At 37.4% G+C, this 19,528-nt stretch overlaps 1 protein-coding gene across 1 annotated transcript; it reads left to right on the top strand.

Annotated features, from left to right (window-relative positions):
- The first annotated feature begins 371 nt into the window (after positions 1-371).
- pxnb (paxillin b) lies at positions 372-17,931 on the top strand. The gene is made up of 8 exons (XM_073819282.1): positions 372-482; positions 574-766; positions 849-984; positions 5,036-5,182; positions 5,330-5,503; positions 5,607-5,688; positions 8,821-8,969; positions 15,492-17,931. Exons 1-8 carry the CDS (start codon positions 386-388, stop codon positions 15,756-15,758), a joined length of 1,245 nt encoding a protein of 414 aa, XP_073675383.1. The 5' UTR covers positions 372-385; the 3' UTR covers positions 15,759-17,931.
- The last annotated feature ends 1,597 nt before the right edge of the window (positions 17,932-19,528 follow it).

Genomic DNA, 19,528 nt, shown 5'->3' with positions numbered 1-19,528 from the left:
GCAATTACATGTGCAATACAGATCTGCATGAAATTGTGTGTTGTTGTTTTTTTTCCCTCCTTCTGTTGAAATTCAGTCTCTGGGCTCTGCTCATAAAAGCACGTTGTCTCGGGACAGCAGTCCACCAGCCTCGCATACAGAAGAAGACCACGTTTACAGGTGAGTTACAATATATGTCCTAAGTAATAAATAATACAGATAAGAATTTACAGCTCGTACTGATCAAACTAAACGGGTATTAAGTATGTGTCATCCTACAATATAATCCACAATAATATTCGTTCCTTTGGCCCTGCTATTATGAAAAATTAAACCCTAAATGACACACTTCTATTGGTCCAGTTTTCCTAACAAGCAGAAGCACTCGGACTCATCTGCCGCAGCCATGACTTCTGCCCTGGGTAGCAACCTTTCTGAACTGGACCGCCTTCTTTTGGAACTTAACGCTGTACAGCAAAATGCCCCATCTTACTCCACCACAGGTAAGCACAGTGCATGAATCTTTGTACTGCTTTGATTGTGGTTAAAGACATAGAAAACAAGTAATTGTACTTTGAAACTTCCTCTCTGCAGAAGATGCTGCACCTCCATTGCCACCCTGCAGTGTTGCGCACTATATCCAGGAAAATGGAGCCCATCCAGGCATCACACTGACTCCGGCAGCCCAGGACAAGCCTCAGAGAAATGGAATGAAGGGGACAGAAGATGGCCGTCCCACTGTGGAAAGTCTTCTGAATGAGTTGGAGAGCTCTGTGCCTTCCCCAACGTAAGATCACACTCAACTCTAGATGGAGAAACGTGGATTTGCATTGTGGGTTTTAATGGAATGCTGTAATTTGCGTAAACAGGCCCAGCCCCTGTGCTCTGACGAGCGAATTGACGGACGGGCAAGTGGACACACCTTCCGAGCAGCAGGGCAGAATATCAGCCACCTCCGCTACACGAGAACTGGATGAGCTCATGGCCTGTCTGTCAGATTTTAAGGTGCAGAGCAATGTGAGTGTGTGTGTACATGTGACATGGAATGGCTAGGACTGTGTAAGTGAGTTGAAGAGACGTTGTGTCTGGGAATGTGTGCTGAGCTATGTTGTTTGGGTGATCTATTTTCAGGACTTACTGCTCTACAATTTGGGCTGCGTTTCCCAAAAACGCCGTAAGTGGATCGTTGAAACCATTGGTGCCAAACTTATTGGGCTTACGGCGTTGTTGGGAAACTCTACCCTGGCTGGTATTCATGTGACCATCTCAAAATGTACCAGTTTATTATTTTTTTATTTTATTTATCTGTTTCTGCTTCTCTTTGACTTCTAGCATCTCATTACTTCAACATTGCATCCAAAATCTGTTTTGTTTCTTTCTCAGCTGTTCTGTACATCTCATTAAAGCGTTTTCTTAATTATTTCTCATTCTTTGCCTCCCTTAATCTGTCAATCTCTTCTGTTTCTCCTCTTTCCTCCCCTGTCCCTCCTTTATGTCCTCCAGCCAAGTTCTTTGGGCTCTCTGAACTCTGAGCCAATGTTTGAGCAAACTACTACCATTGCTGAAATCCACTCACCTCCTACAACCACCGTGTCCAAATCTTTGTCCCCTAACCTCCCAGCGGAACCAAGGCAATATTCCCCAGGTCTCTCCCAACCTTTAAACTTTGAACTACACATTGTGGAGGAATCTGGTGAACCGGGGGCTGCGCCTCCATCATCCAATGTTGTCCCAAAGCCTTCCTCTCGACTGTGTCCTCCTGTGGCGTCCAGTCCTCGTTTTTCTCCAGTACCTGACCTGGGCTTGGATTCTGCCATTGATGTTTCTGCTTCCCTGCTCTCCTCCCAGGTGGAATCTCTAGTGGTTCTCTCTCAGACTGTCACCACAACTACCACACCTGGAGGTGGAGACCTTTGTAGTTTCAGGGAGGAAAGTCCTTCTGCCAAATTGACAAGCTCTAGGTTAAAGTCCTATTCACCTATCACCAAGTCTCCTACTCCAACAAGTACCCCAGTGGTCAGCAGAACCAGTGAAAGAGCTAGTCCATTTATGACACCCGCATCTATTGATCTGTATCTCTCCAGCTCTGAAGCAAAACCAATAAGTCCAGTACCATCTCTTTCCAGATCTCCACTTCCTACATTCTCTGAATCACCATCTCTGTCTCGTCCCACAGCTCTTTCACCCCCTCTAATCCTATCCTCTTCCCCATCTGTAGTGGTTCCCAAGTCTCCAAGTCCAAAACCTTTATCAGGACAGCCTGATCCGGATGTTTCTCTCAAACCCATTCCTCCCTCTGGGCTTGAACCACCAACCTATGAGCCATCTCTTGATGATGCCTTGGATAAACTCCTTGCCATGAGCTTTAGCAGGCCTGAGAATGAGGCTCCAATCACAGCATCAGCTACCTCACGGCTCGATTCGGAAGTACAACCAGAAATCTACGAGGAGACGTTAGTAGCAGCAGATCGCAGCAACATTCATCCTGACACTCAAACAGAGAGTGAAATGGGAGATGGCCTCTTGGAGGATCAGTCAGACTGCAGGAGTGATCTTGACTGGGCTGACATGGAACTGAAGATGGCCTACGAAGGACCTGATGGCTCCATGACCCCCATGACCGAGGCAAGCTGGATGGATGAATCTCTCACTCCGTCGTCTTGCCCTGGAACACCAGATGCCCAGATGGACCTTCCCATGCTGCATATGGCTGGCACGATGGACAGGATCTCAGCCTCTGGACACGTACGGATAGGACTGCAGTGCTTGTTGATTGGGAATGCTGTGAAATTTGGTCTGGAGTTTTTTTTGAAACAAGTCTTGCAGTGGTTTGCTTGGCAGCATGTAAATCAGGGATTTCCAATCCTGCTCCTGGAGGGCCACCTTCCTGCAGAGTTTTCTAAAAACTCCCAGACAAGTGTGCTGTCCAGATGCAGGATTGAACAAGCCTGATATAATTGAAACCTGTTAGTCAGATGGATGAAAGTCATAATTGTTCCTCTACAGCATGGATGGGCAACTTCTGTCCTGGAGGGCCACTGTCCTGCAGAGTTCAGCTTCAACCCTAATCAAACATAACTGCCTGTAGCTTTCTAGTGATCTTGAAGACACCGATTAGCTTGTTCAGGTGTGTTTAATTAGGGTTGGAGCCAAACTCTGCAGGACTTTGGCTCTTCAGGACCGAATTTGCTCATCCCTGCTCTGCACCCTGTACAATCACCCTAAATCAAGGATGGGCAACTTATGTCCTGGAGGGCCACTGTCCTGCAGAGCCAACCCTGATTAAACACACCTGCCCGTAGCTTTTTAGTGATCTTGAAGACACTGGTTAGCTTGTTCAGGTGTGTTTGATGAGTGTTGGAGCTAAAGTGGCCCTCCAGGACTAAAGTTGCCCATCCCTGCCCTAAATTGTAAGAACTTGAATGTTGCTGTGTGTGCACACTTAATAACCAGTGGTACTAAGGGTACGTTTATACACTTGATAATCAGTCGTACCTTGATAACCAGTGCTAACCATCACCATGTATGCAAACCTCAACTTTTTTGATGCTAACTGATTCTGCACCTGGATTGCATCTGAATGCTTCCCTAGATCCCTGCTTGTCTTTATTGGTTTCTTTGGACAATAATCAGCCGTTCTTGAGGCATGTGGCATCTCAAGGAGTTTGTACTGCTGTCTCAGATCAAATCAGTGATTAGACGTACCAAGGAGATTCAAAACGTCCACCCCATGTACCGAGATGGCCTGATACGTAGAAAGATGGGCCCCCTCATTTTCCACAAAAGCAACTCCCAGGACCGACTCATTGAGGAACTGCAAGGCAAGCTGGGAATTGCCCGTGGGAAATTGCCAAAGAAGCAACAGCCGGATGACTGGCTCACAGAAGGCGTCATTGTCATGTCCAACCCCAAACGCTTACGGGAAGACCACATCAAGGAAGTGGATAAGGTAGACAGGAAGGATCTGCAGATTCAGCAAATTCTGTTTCCATTCAATTCCTGTAAAGTTATTCTGCTCAATTGCATTGAAGTTTCTCTGTAATCACCTGCTTCTTTCTTCTTCATTCCTACTTTCCATCTTTTTTTCTCTCTTCTTCTGTCTTATCGGTGTCTTCCTCTAGATAATCATACCTCCCGAGTCTCCTCTTCCTCAGAGGAAGCTGATCCCACATCCCCAGTCTCTCCCGATCCCTCGTCCCCCGCCCCCTGCTGAAGAACCAAAGCGCCCCCCTCCGGTCAAATTAGCTCCTGCCCCTTTGCCTCCACCCCCACCACCTGCCCCCTCCCCACCTCCAAGAGAGCCCACACCTCCTCGCCAGCCAACTCCACCTCCAGTTCCACCCAAGCCCCCAACCCCTGAACCTGTGGTAGTTCTAGCTCCCTCCCCAAAGCCCAACCCTGCACCCCAACCCATTCCCATACCCACCCCACCACCTGCCCCTGTGGCCCCGCCCAAAATGCTGGTGTCAGTTGGCTGCCAGACGGAGTATGACCCGCTCTTCCCTCCACTACAGGTGCAGACATGCTGTCATTGGCTGAGCTTTTGTCTTACTGTCCTCTCCTAGAACAATCACAAAACGTCTATGGATTTGTGATTTGTAGATTGAATGTTGTATGCTTAAGAGTTTAGTGAAGTTTTATGTGTGTGTGTGTGTGTGTGTGTGTGTGTGTGTGTGTGTGTGTGTGTGTGTGTTATTGTGCTCAGCCTCCTACCCTTGTCATGAATATTAGATTAGATTACATTAGATTAGATGCACCCCAGGGAGAGTTTGAGACTTGGGTTGAGACCATGTTGTATTGATTAGGGGTGTAAATGTTTGCTCTGAGAATGATGTAATTGGATTACAGTTATTACATTGACAAAAAATACACCAGATTTTGTATTTACATGATCGAAAACTGAAATTCAGAAGAAATTAACATATAATAGTAATTATTTAACCAATTCTGTTTCTTCAGAAAATGTCATCTTATTGAGTTTTAGGTGACTGTGTGTACTTGTTTTGCATTGAAGACTTTTTTTTTTATCTTGATCTTTTGTTCTATCTCTCTGTAGATTATGGCCCAGGGGAAGGGTCCACAACCACAGGTTAATAAACTGGACAACATGCTGGGCAGTCTTCAGTCTGACCTCCACAAGCTGGGAGTGCAGACAGTTGCCAAGGGAGTGTGTGGCGCCTGCTGCAAACCCATTGTTGGCCAGGTGAGGGAGCCAGAGAGTGACACTATAAACACATACAGGGGAGCTCTGAGAGGATTTTAGCTTTCAGCTAAGATTACATGTTGTGCGTGTCTAAGTAGAAGAAGCTAGACACATCTAAACAAAGCTGGTGTGTGTGTTTCTGTACAGGTGGTAACTGCTATGGGGCGCACATGGCATCCAGAGCATTTTGTGTGCACACACTGCCAGGAGGAGATTGGTTCCAGAAACTTTTTTGAGAGGGAAGGTCAGCCATACTGCGAGAGAGATTACCACCATTTATTCTCTCCACGCTGCTACTACTGTAACGGACCCATACTGGATGTAAGAACAAACTTGGCTTTATTTATGCAAAATAAGCACATAAAATGTGAAGTTTCCTTACTGTTACTAACTAGAATTTTTTTTTATTTTTCTCACATCACAGAAAGTGGTAACAGCATTGGACAGGACGTGGCATCCTGAACACTTTTTCTGTGCCCAGTGTGGGGCGTTCTTTGGTCCTGAAGGTGAGTAAATGCTCACAGAAGAGTCAGATAGCTGCTGTCATTAAAGTACCCATATTTTGCGCATTTACTAGTTTGTTATTTTATTTTGGGGGTCTGCTAGAATACATTATCATGTATTTTTGTTTTGCATATTATTTATATGCACCAAGGGCGTAGGTTTAAATTTTGTAGTAGTGGCTGGATATTAGTAGGGACATGCATAGCACCCCTATTAAATTCTACAAGCGATGTCCAACTTTGGAAATTATAGTTCTCTCCTTTAATATGTTCATTCAAATTTCACAAAAAGCTAATGGACGTAATTATAAGTCAGACACTGAAGTGAGTTGCTGATTTTGTCACTCTTTTGAGGAAGATGTCATTCACTTGTTTTGCCAATGTCCCTGCATAGAGAATTTTGTCAGATTTTTTAATGTTCATCTAATCTCATTTTGTAAGTGACTTTTATTTCTGTTTTAAAGAGGTTTTATTTTGATTGTTTGACTACTCAAAAGAGAATAAAGGAAAATAAAACTTAATTAATTGTGTACCTTGCTAGCTAAATTTCACATACATAAACTAAATATTTTCTCTAAACCTCTCTTTTCTTTATTCTTATTTGATCAAGTATATGGAAACTATCCAAAGCTCTGTTAATCCTAAAGCAGTGAAAAATGTGTCTATACATTTATCCTTTCTGTCCTCTTATAGTCTAAATGTTTTTTTTTAATCGGAGCGGTTCCAGCATAAATGACTCACTCAGTTGGTTCAGCTTGTCTGTTCCCCGTTTTCACGTCTTCAGCCATGTTTACATGATCAGTACTACTATAGGCTTAGCTTGCTAGCTTTATGACATTAACTGAAATTAGTGAAAAAAAAAAAGTACACTGCAAAAAATGCTTTTCTTACTTAGATTGTTTTGTCTTGTTTCCAGCCAAAAAATCTAAAAATGTAAGGATTAAATTAAGGATTTTTTATACGAGTAAAAATTATTGTCTTATTTTCAGAAAAAACAAGTCAAAATTAAGTGAGTTTTTGCTTAAAACAAGACAATAATTTTTACTTGTCTAGAAAATCCTTCTTGATTTAAGAATGTTTAGATATTTTGGCTGGAAACAAGTCTAAAACAATCTAAGTAAGAAGAATATATATATATATATATATATATATATATATATATATATATATATATATATAGGGGTGGAGCCGAACCCGAATACGGTATTCGGAAAGGCACAAATAGCGTGTTTTTAACGAATACTTATTTCGAACAAATACCTTAATAAATATTTGTATTCGGGAACAAGAAAAACTTTCTATCAAAAAAGCTGCGTTTCCTCAGGAGACCGCAGTCAGTGTATGCCCGCATGAGTGAGTGAGTGACATTCAGGAGTCGGGGGGTGGGGGTAAAAGAGGTGACTGACACAGGCTGCTCCACACAGCAACAGAGAAGACTCGGCTGGGTGAAAAAAGACTTCACTGTGTCACTATTTTTGATGAATATATTTCTGTACCTTAACTGGGTTTATAACTTTGGGAAGCAGAGTTTGATCGGGAGATTATTCTATTAGGGGCCGTTCAAATGCGGTATGCGCGCTCAAATGCGGTATGCGCGCTCATAATGAAAGCAACGCTCACACGGTGCTACGCGCTCGTTTTTTCCAGGCGCGTCCGCGCCGCATCGAGATAAATATTCTATAGTCTTTGGATAAATACATCTCAACTTTTCAGAATGCCACATGCGCACGCAGGTCATGTGACAAGAACCAACAAATCAGCTTCACCCTTTCCCTTATACCATTGAAAAAACAGCCAAGTTGGAGGAACAGCTGATCATATCTGTACATGAATAACCATTTTTAAAGACATTTAATAGCAGAGCTAATGCAAGCGATTTTTAATGCTGGAAATCCATTTATGCTTTGCTGAAACTTCCGAGTCGTCATTGAGAGATCAGGTCATGGTTGCTTAGCAACGGCAGACGCCACGAGAAAGAAGTTCTTTCAGAAGAAGAACATTTTTATTTTTATTTTAATTCTGTCTGTTCAGCATCCTCCAACAAGGACTGGTGGTGGTGGGGTTCATAATGTTCATAATGGTATTTTATTAGTTGGTTTAACCATGGATGAGGTAATGGCTGTCATGTTATTTTTTTTTTTTCAATGACGTTCCTTGTTACATATTCAAAAACATCAACCAATATTGCATATCCATAATTATTATAATGGATATAATTAAAGAATACTTACACTATAACGTAAATTAAAAGTTTAGCGCACAAAAAAACAAAACAGGATTTTTAAACCTATTTTGAATTTTACTCGAATACAAATACAAATACAAATACTTTTCCCCCCTCAACAAATACAAATACAGATACAAATACCGGCTGCTTTGCACACCCCTAATATATATATATATATATATATTCAAAAGATAACATCCAACCTCAAAAGCTCAAAATACAGGTTAGATGGAAACTTTGTGCATTATAATCAAGTTTGTAGCTTAATTCACTATATTTGAAGTAGTTTGACCACTGCAGTTCAGTTGGTGACAGTTCGATAGGAAATCATTTAAAAGCATCTCATACCATTGAAGTAATTGTTAAATTTATCAGTATATATTGTCGTAAATATTTGAAAAAAATGATTGTTGTATCTGATTGCATTAGTCTATATACAGTGATAGTCAATGTAAAAAGAGAAAGTGTGAGAAGCAGATGAACACAAAACAACAAAACAAACAACATTAATGAGGGTAAACCTTATCTTTCAACTGAACTTATCAGGTAAAATCACTTATATGACCTATTTCAGATTTGCCAGAAATTACAACATCAGTGATTACATACACATATATTTAATTGTTCAATCAAAATTATGGACAGTTTAGTAGTGGCTGGAGAATAGTGGGGATATGTCCCTGGCGTCCCTACTAAATTCTACACCTTTAATATGCATAAACAACATTAAAAATCCAAAAAAGCAAAATAGTAATGAAATTTGTAATTAAATAATTTTGAAGAATGCATAATTGAAATCTGAGACTTCTGGACTAAACTGTTGACTGCTAATTTCATTTTTCTTTGTTTGTATTAATGAATACAAACAAATAAATACAACCTATTTTTTTTTTTTTTCATTTTTTCAGGTTTTCATGAGAAGGATGGGAAGGCGTACTGTCGTAAAGACTACTTCGACCTGTTTGCTCCTAAATGTGGCGGTTGTGCTCGTGCCATCCTGGAGAATTACATCTCTGCCTTGAGCGCCCTCTGGCATCCAGAGTGTTTTGTGTGCAGGGTGAGTGTATCATAATAAAAAAAAAAAATCATTTTTAGTTAGCTTTAAATAGTGCTGGGCGATATGACGATATATATCGTGGGGACGATAGAAAAGTGTCTATCGTCCTATTTCTCTTCTATCGTTTCTATCGTTTCTAACCTAATTTTATCAATTACTAAAGAAAATATTGAATTAAATAGGCTATGACAAATATATGATAATGTCTTGTTGCTATGCAATGCATACTCTACCCTATAAGTGATAATCAAGAATAAAGATGAACTTTTTCACAAAGAAACTCCGTCTTGTGCGACGTGACGCTTTACGTTGTTGCGACATGCTTTGTGAGTGCTTAGCCTAAAGATGGAGACGCAAGAGGTTGAAGATGAAACGTGGGGGTACGTCAGTGATTTGGTTGCATTTTGGCTTCAAGAGCTCCGACACGGAGCAGAAGACAGTCATGTGCAAACTCTGCCAAAAGACTGTTTCCGCGCCCGATGCTGACGCCTGTTTCACACATACTCCGTATGCAGTGCGTATGCAGTCCGTGTGCGTTGCGTATGCGGTGCAGAAGCAGCACGGACTCGTTTTGCTTTCACACAGGACGCGTTTGCAGTCCGTTCCTGATCCGCGGGTGTTTACCACAAACACACCATTTATCTGTTATTTTAATTTCAAATCCAAACGTGCTTTTTCAGCATTGGGATACTCTTTTATCACAGTACACTAATACAATAATACTAGACATGTTCACGTTTAAACTCAACGTATTATAAACAACGTAGGCTATTATTCAATGCATTTGACTTCTAGATTTGGATATTAAGTTGCTCAAGCAAGTTGCAACACATTTAAACACAGCATAGGTAGGCTATATCTTCCTTTTCATATTGAAATTGGGCTTTCACAAATATTTTATTTTAACAAATATTTATTTTAAATTAAAACTTACCACAGACAGAAACAGTCGGCTCTCTGTGCCTTTCTTTCGCATTAAATCTTTATTAAAAAACATATTTTAAAGTTTTAAACTTTTCTACCTGGACAAGTGCATGTATTATGTTGCCTTGTTTATTTAAAACTGCACTATTCTAAACCTAGCCAAAAAGCCACGTGTTGACTGTGAAACACAGAAGACTGCCATTATATGCATTTACGGTACATTTCCGTGTCAATTCATGTTCATTTTTACAGCGAACAATGCGCTGTCACTTTAATTCAGCGCATGCAACGCAATGCAGCACAGCAAAAATAGACTCTGTGCCGAAACGATCGCTCCACTGCTGCAAACGCACCGCATCTGGAACGCACTGCCGGACAGCAACCGCGTGCAGTGTGAACGATCTGATCCGTTAACATAAAAAATACGCAACGCATACGCACTGCAGACGGAGTATGTGTGAAACAGGCGTGACAGCGCATTGTTCGCTGTAAAACTGAACATGGATTGATACGGAAATGTACCATAAATAGATATAAATGCAGTCTACTGTGTTTCACAGTCAACACGTGGCTTTTTGGCTAGGTTTAAAATAGTGCAGTTTTAAATAAACAAGGCAACATAATAGATTCTTTAAAATATGGTTTTTAATAAAGATTTAATGCGAAAGAAAGGCACAGAGAGCCAACTGTTTCTGTCTGTGGTAAGTTTTAATTTAAAACATTTATGATAGCCCAAATTCAATATGAAAAGGAAGCTATAGCCTATAACCTATGCTGTGTTTAAATGTGTTGCAACTTGCTTGAGCAAATACAAATCTAGAAGTCAAGTGCATTGAAAATAGCCTACGTTGTTTATAATACGTTGAGTTTAAACGTGAATATGTCTAGTATTATTGTATTAGTGTACTGTGATAAAAGTATCCCAATGCTGAAAAAGCACGTTTGGATTTGAAATTAAAATAATGGTGTGTTTGTGGTTAAACAGCCGCGGAAACAGGAACTGACTGCAAATGCGTCCTGTGTGAAAGCAAAACGAGTTTGCAGACGGAGTATGTGTGAAACATACTTTGATACTTTATTTATGAAAACGTACTTTATTTTGGTATATCGTGATATATATCGTTATCGTGATATAAAATAATCCATATCGTGATACATGATTTTTCCATATCGCCCAGCACTAGCTTTAAATATTCACTACCGGTCAAAGTTTTTTTTTAAATGTTTCTGAAAGTACTCTCTCCTTCTGAATTCATTAGATAAAAAATACAGTAAAAACAGCAATAATGTGAAATATAATTACAATTTAAATGACTGTTTTCTATTTGAATATATTTTACATTTATTCCTGTGATCAAAGCTGAACTTTTAGCCTCATTACTCTAATCTTTGCTGTTTCAAGAAACATTTCTTATTATTTCCAATGTTAAAATCGTGTTGAACATTGATAATAATCAGAAATGTTTCTTGAGCAGCAAATCGGCATATTAGAATGATTTTTGAAGGATCATGTGACACTGGAGACTGGAGTAATGATGCTGAAAATTCAGCTTTGCATCACAGAAATAAAATACATTTTATTCAAATATAGGGCTGTGCAATTAATCGAAATTTCGTCTTTAAACGATTATGAAAATACAATAATGGAGGTAAAATGATTATTGCTTCTGATTTCGCCCCTTTTGTGCGTTTTCGCTCCTCTATAAAAGCCCAATTTCACATCCAAATCAGTAAAAACATGTAACGTGACTTGCATTAAATGGGACATGCTTGATTTATAAACGCTTATTAAAGAGAATTTGCGCACACGGACAAGTAAAGTGAACATTTAGCTTAAGATGCATACCTAAACGGTCAAATACATGCAAATATATGTCAAAATGTGGCAGTTGAGAATGAAAATACGTACAGTATGTAACAGCATTGGATCTGTGCAGCTCTTAAAGCAGCCACAAGTAATATTCCTTCTGCTGTCTCTGTGCTTGTTAATCAAACAACAAAAGACAAAGACAAAATCACTCACTGCTCTTGACGGAGGGACTTCTGTAGTTTTGATAAGAAACAAAGCATGTTTAATTCTTACAGTGAAGACTATGCGGTTTTATTTTACATTGAGTTAATTACATTATACCCCCCCCCCCCCCCACACACAAAAAAGTTTCATTTGTATCTTTTTTTTATTTTATTGCTATCTTTAAAAATTAAAAATTAAACCATCGTGAATACAATATTGACCAAAATGATCATAAATTATTGTAATCGAGCAGCCCTATTCAAATTGAAAACTTATTTAAAATTGTAATAATATTTCACTTTTTTTTTTTTTTTTTTTTTACTGTATTTTTAATCAAATAAATGCAGCCTTGTTGAGCCTAAAGGTCCTTGCACACTGAGTCCAAAATTTTCATCCAAAATGTTCGCATGTTAAAAAATAAACACAACCTCATGTTGTGTCAATCACGTTTGCACACTGCCCCAGAAACGTTCGTCCCCCATAAAGGTTCGGTTCATTTTGGACTCTTTAGGCTCAACAAGGCTGCATTTATTTGATTAAAAATACAGTAAAAGCAGTAAAATTGTGAAATATTATAACAATTTCAAATAAGTTTTTTCAGTTAGAATAGGGCTGCTTGATTATGGCACGATTATTTTGGTCAATATTGTAATCACAATTATTTACATTTTAAAGATAGCAATACAATTTAAAAAAAGATACAAATTAAACTTTTTTCATTATTAGTTTAATGTAAGGAATTGAATGTAAAATTAATTGAATGTAAAATGAAACCCCATAGTCTTCACTGTAAGAATTAAACATGCTTTGTTTCTTATCAAAACTACAAAAGTCCCTCCGTCAAGAGCAGGGAGTGATTTTGTCTTTGTCTTTTGTTGTTTGATTAACATTAAGCACAGAGACGACAGAAGGAATATTACTTGTGGCCACTTTAAGAGCTGCACGGATCCAATTTACTGTTACACACGTATTTTCATTGTCAACTGTTTACGTTAATTTGAGACATAACTGATGAAGGTTTATACGACTAATCACCAAACGCCACATTTTGACATATATTTGAGTGCAGTAAAGTTAGTTCTAGATTTGATATTTGCTACATATTCGACTAGGATTGTTTAGGGATCATCTGCAAATTTACCTCACAGTACAAAACGAGCAAACGGTGAGCAAACTGACTTAATATATTTTTGCCAATATCTGGCTTTACACAATAGTTCCAATTGGCAACATTTATTTAGTCAAGTTACCCACTAGGCATTTACGATAGTCCTGTAAACATTAATTTGAATGAATTATTGGACTTCGTTTTGTACTGTGAGGTAAATTTGCAGAGGATCCCTAAAGCATCTTAGTCGAATATGCAGCGATTATCAAATCTAAAACTAACTTTACCGCACTATATATTTGCATGTATTTGACGCATCTTAAGAGCTATGACCTTAAGAGATTTCTTGCAACACACATACAAAATGTTGAAGGCTCATGTGGTTTAGGGTTGTGCTGATAGACGATAGTCAGAGATTTCGCCTGTTGCTGATGCCTTTGACGATAGTAAGACGATTATTATCATTATCCGTCAAAAAGGCACCTAACTTTAGCGATGCAGCGCGGAGAGTCGGTTCTAGGATGCCTCAGAAACTTGCCGCGGTATAAACACAAGCATAGAGTAGATAGCGCCGCAGATGTGTGCAGTGAAAATGGGTAAGAGATTTATTCATCATACAGTGTACATAGATATAAGTGTAGACAGTCTTTAGGATAACAGAGGTAGTAAAATGTGGTTTAGGCTGAAATAAATACGATATATAAGAATCTGTCTGTATATAGTAAACATAAACATTCACCTCAGTAACATGCGTTAACTAGAATTACAATGCGCTAAACATATGCACGTGAATTACACGCACATCGCTTCTCCACATTCTATATGAACTGAACTACAACAACTGATGACAAAGATCAGACATATAGCGGTAGCATTATGGCAATTTGACAGGTAGGGGTGTGCGATATGACGATTTTTGATCGTGGACGATTAAAATGTCTCCACGATCTGCTTTTGAATAAATATCGTAGTATCGTGCTACAGTGTGCCTCCGTCTTAATATACTGTACATTCACTCACGGGACACTGCACTTATTCATATTCGCGATCACAAAAGTACATTATTTGAATGTGCTTCAAAGTCTTGCCGGTAAAATAACGCCATTTGGTCCGCGCGCTGTTCTGGCATGCGCTTCATGAGCGCGTAAACCTGAAGCACGTGCGCTAAAAGCCTGTCAAACAGCACCTGATTACTAAACTGAGCTATCTTTGGCGTTTAATTTGCTTATACTGTCAAAAACACGCAAGGATTACATATAAACACAGTCGGTTGTCTAAAGTGAAAGTAAACAGTTAAGAGTAAAACGGATGCGCGCCGGTATAGATGCGTGCAGCTCTGCGACAGAGCTAAACATGCTGTCGATTGTCATTAAAGGGACAGTACACCCAAAAATGTTGTCACTCACATGTCCTAAATCTCTATAAAAAATTTTTTCTTGTGCTTAACACAAAATAAGATATTTTGAAGAATGTGGGTAACAGTAGCTGGTCCCCACTGACTTAAAATAAATAAATAAAATATATGGAAGTAACTGGGGACCCAGCAACTGTTTGGTTACCCACATTATTCAAAATAAGTTTTATGTTCAGCATGTTTTATGCTTAAAATAATGCGAGAGTGAGTAAATGATGACAGAATTGTCATTTTTGGGTGATGATACACTAATAAAACAAAACACAAAGGAAAATCACTCACTGCTCTTGACTGAAGAACTTCAATACAGTTGCTTTAAATGTTGCTTCTATGTATAATTTATGTATATAATGTATATAGTGTTTTATTTTTATATTTGTTAATTAAATTTCTTGAATGCTACTGATAAATATATGGACTGTACCTGAAAATTAAAGCACTGTTTGTTTTATTTGTATAGTATGTGTATTTGTAACATGTTTTTAACATTTTTTAAAAACAAAGAAAATAATGACAAAGATTTTTTGTCTTCGCCCACTTTGGCTTAAACATCTGCCATTCTTTTTATTTTATATTTTGTTACCTTGTAAGGTTTTGGTTTTAAAATAGAAAAATTAATTTGGCTGTACTACTCAGACAACTTGTAAAAAAGTAAAACCAACATGACAAAGAATCGTGATAAAATCGTGAATCGTGATATTTCTTGAAAAAATCGTGATATGATATTTTTACCATATCGCCCACCCCTAATGACAGGTACAGAAAGATACATTCAGGCACACACATTTACCGCTCACTGAAGATTGCAGAGAATGAAACCGAAAGTAAACTTGAACAGAACTACTGTCAGCGCTCTGTACACGCACAACTGTGTCACAAGTCACATGCACTACCCTTACAAAAGAATAAGGAATTTATTACATATGGACACATTTACATATTATTAAATAAATTAGCACGATAGTATCATGTATCAGCGATCTCAGAGGCTGACGATATGAAAATTGAGCATATCGCCCAACACTAATGTGGTTTTAATGTGTGTGTGTGTGTGTGTTTCAGGAGTGCTTCACACCATTCGTCAATGGCAGTTTCTTCGAGCACGACGGTCAGCCGTACTGTGAGGTTCATTATCACTCCCGCCGTGGGTCGCTGTGTTCTGGCTGTCAGAAACCCATCACGGGCCGCTGCATCACAGCCATGGGCAAGAAGTTTCATCCTGAGCATTTTGTCTGTGCCTTCTGCCTCAAGCAGCTCAACAAGGGCACCTTCAAAGAGCAAAACGACAAGCCTTACTGCCAGGGCTGCTTCATCAAGCTCTTTAGCTAGAAAGATGCCTGACTGACTGACTGTGTGTGTGTGTGTGTGTGTGTGTGTGTGTGTGCGCGTGCGTGTGTGTGTGGTTGTTAATCAGGTTCAAGTGTCTGACTCTCGACATCCCCACATGACATTGCTGGTCAGGTTAAAATGTTGGTGCCATGATACGTGCTCTCGAAAGCCAGGTTGTTTTTAGAGGGTATTAGAGGAAAGTTCAGGTGAGTTTTTTTGAGTAAGTTTGCGGATGTTTTCTGCTCACTGGATGAGCTGGAGAGAAACTGTTTAATGAGAAACGGTTCAGAAGGGATGATGGGAAACGTGTGCAGCATGAACGTATGAGACACAATCAACGAAGAGAAACTAAACAACAGATAATTCAATGACTGGAAATTAAACGAATAACCAGCTGGAGCCAATAATTACTGGTGAATCTCATGAACACATGTCCAGGTCATATATCAGTCCGAAGCCAAAAGGAAAGATAAGAAATTATATTTTGCATTAATAACATTTAAGCCATTTGAAGAAAGTGTGACTTTAAACACATTTCTACCCTATTTTCTATTATTGTCATACAAAAAATGTCATTTTCTTTACTGTAATTTCAAAAAAAAGTTACCAGTCAAAAGTTTTTGAACAGTAAGATTTGTAATGTTTTTTAAAGACGTCTCTTCTGCTCACCAAGCCTGCATTTATTTGATTCAAGGTACAGCAAAAGCAGTAAACTTTTGAAATATTTTTACTATTTAAAATAACTGTTTTCTATTTGAATATATTTTAAAATGTAATTTATTCCTGTGATCAAACCTACATGTTCAGCATCATTACTTCGGTTTTAAGTGTCCCATTGGTTTAGCAAGGATCAAAATTGACGATAAAGACATTTATAATGTTACAACATTTCTATTTCAGATAAATGCTGTCCTTCTGAACTTTCTATTCATCAAAGAAACCTAAAAAAATGCTACTCAGCTGTTTTTACCATAATAATAATAATAAATGTTTGAGCAGCAAATCAGAATAATAAAATGATTTCTGAAGGATCGTGTGACTGGAGTAATGATGCTAAAAATTCAGCTTTGAAATCACAGGAATAAATTACATATTAAAATATATCCAAATAGAAAATAGTTCTTTTAAATAGTAAAAATATTTCAAAATTGTACTGTTTTTGCTGTACTTTGGATCAAATAAAATAAAAAAAATCTTTGACTGGTAGTGTATTATTATTCTTAATTGTTTTAAACTCAGTAAAACAAATGATACTATAATGTATAAATCAATCAGTGGGCTTTATTTTCTTTTTGCGCAAAAAAATAAATAATTTATTGTTTTTATTTTTTGGGTGAAATATGACCTGTATATGTTCTTGACAGGTTTGTGAGCTTCACCCTGCTATGATAACGTCTATTTGCTGCATTTGCATCTTTTAGCATAAAATGCCACCTCAAAGAAATACTTTTAGTGCCTTGTTTTGTATTGTAAGACACAAAGTATACCAAAAGTGTAGTTTTGCATACAAAATATAATATGAAGTTTCTAATCTGTGTTGAAATTGTAATTGAGAGACTGAGGTTCAGATTATTCCTCATGAAGTCTTTGTAGTAAGTTCTAATAATGACGAGTTTAATTATTACTGACATCTGGAACCCATAGATATGAATGTATCCTACTGTTAATCGCTCACTTCTGCCGGCGTCTGCGTGGAAATTTGTGGGAGTTTATGCGTCTCATCTCAAAGTATTATTTTATTAAAAGAATATATGTGATTAAATACAATTTAAGCCACAGAAAATCATTTCTACTTTCTTAAATCAAAGGAAACAAATGTGTTTACAGTTTTCAAAGTATAACCATGACGTTGGTTTCACTGTAAACACATATTTCCTTCTTTTTACACTGATAGGTCGAAACTATGTTATCTGGTGTCAGTAGAGCTTCGGTTTTATTAATATTATTTAACCCAGAATATTCCTCTGAAGGAACCAGTCACATATGGTATTTTGGGAAATGTTTTGTAGTAAGAATGACTATTTAGGTTTTATTCACAAAACAGTCACTACATAACCACTGATGATTCAGATGATCCACTTAAAGGGATAGTTCACCCCCCCCCCCCCCCCAAAAAAAAAAAAAAATTGCTGAATTATTTGATTTTATTTACCCTCAGGCAATCCAAGATGTAGATGAGTGTGTTTCTTCAACAGATTTGGAGAAATGTAGCATTATGCCACTTGCTCACCAATGGAAAGTAAATGGGTGCCGTCAGAATGAAAGTACAAACAGCTCAAAAAACATCACAATAATCCACAAGTAATCCACACCACTTCAGTCCATCAATGAATAATTATTTTTTTTTTAGGGTAATTTCTTTTTTTTTTTTTTTTTTTTTTTTTACAGTTTTACATTTTGGTTTATTTTGTAAATGTTGTCTCCAATTTTTTTTTTTAATAGATTTATATTTTAAATGTTCTTTTATTTTATATGTATTGCCTCTAATTTTGATATTGGTAAATTAAGTACAGCTTAAATCAATTGTTTTGTTATTTTATTTACATGCTTTCCATGCTCACCAATGGAAAGTGAATGGGTGCCGTCAGAATGAGAGTCCAAACAGCTGGTAAAAACATCACAAGTAATCCACACCACTTCAGTCCATCAATGAATAATTATTTGTTTTTTAGGGTAATTTCTTTTTTTTTCTTTTTTTTTTTTTACAGTTTTACATTTTGATTTATTTTATAAATGTTGTCTCCAATTTTTTATTTTAATAGATTTATATTTTAAATGTTATTTTATTTTATTTTATACGTATTGCCTCTAATTTTGATATTGGTAATAATTAAGTACAGCTAAAATCAATTGTTTTGTTATTTTATTTACATGCTTTCCATGCTCACCAATGGAAAGTGAATGGGTGCCGTCAGAATGAGAGTCCAAACAGCTGGTAACAACATCACAAGTAATCCACAACACTCCAGTTCATCAATTAAAGCCTTGTGAAGTGGAAAAACTGTTTGTTGTTAAGAAACAAATCCATTATTAAGGCATTTTACGGTTATTTCTGGCCAAAATATCAGTTCATAATCCATACTAACACTTCAGTCTCTTACATCAAAATCCACACACATATTTGTTTTTTTACAGTTTTACTTTTTTCGGTTTATTTTATAAATGTTGTCTCCAATTTTTAATTTTAATAGATTTACATTTTAAATTGTATTTTATTTTGTACATATTGCCTCTAATTTTGTTTGGTAAAAATCTTTATAAAAGCTGAATTAAGTACAGCTTAAATCAATTGTTTGGTTATTTTATTTCCATGCTTACCAATGGAAAGCGGATGTGTGCCGTCAGAATGAGAGTCCAAACTTGTAATTTTTGAAGCAATAGCCAAAAATACATTGTATGGGTCAAAATTATAGATTTTTCTAAAAGTAAAGATCATGTTCCATGAAGATTTTTTTGTAAAATTCTTACTGTAAATGTATCAAAATGTAATTTTTGATTAGTAATATGCATTAAGAACCTAATTTGGACAACTTTAAAGGTGATTTTCTTAGGATTTTGATTTTTTTGCACCCTCAGATTCCAGATTTTCAAATAGTTGGATCTTCGTCAAATATTGTCCTATATATATATATATATTTATTCATTTTTTAAAATTTTTTTTAAGGGGAGACTCTGCAGGCAAAATGCTGTTGTTTTTTTTTTTTTTTTTTTTTTTTTTTTTTCATTTTGGTGTTTCATAAAGTGTTTTTTCAGACTAGCAGAAAGAAAAC

Source organism: Garra rufa, chromosome 15, assembly GCF_049309525.1.
Source record: "Garra rufa chromosome 15, GarRuf1.0, whole genome shotgun sequence".
Taxonomy (NCBI): Eukaryota; Metazoa; Chordata; class Actinopteri; order Cypriniformes; family Cyprinidae; genus Garra; species Garra rufa.
This window is presented reverse-complemented; position numbering and strand designations above follow the sequence as displayed.

Coding starts and splice junctions, on each gene's coding strand:
- pxnb (XM_073819282.1), top strand. CDS start 386: ATGACTTCTGCCCTGGGTAGCAACCTTTCTGAACTGGACCGCCTTCTT. Junction 767..848: donor AGCTCTGTGCCTTCCCCAAC/GTAAGATCACAC, acceptor TTGCGTAAACAG/GCCCAGCCCCTGTGCTCTGA. Junction 5,689..8,820: donor GGCGTTCTTTGGTCCTGAAG/GTGAGTAAATGC, acceptor TCATTTTTTCAG/GTTTTCATGAGAAGGATGGG.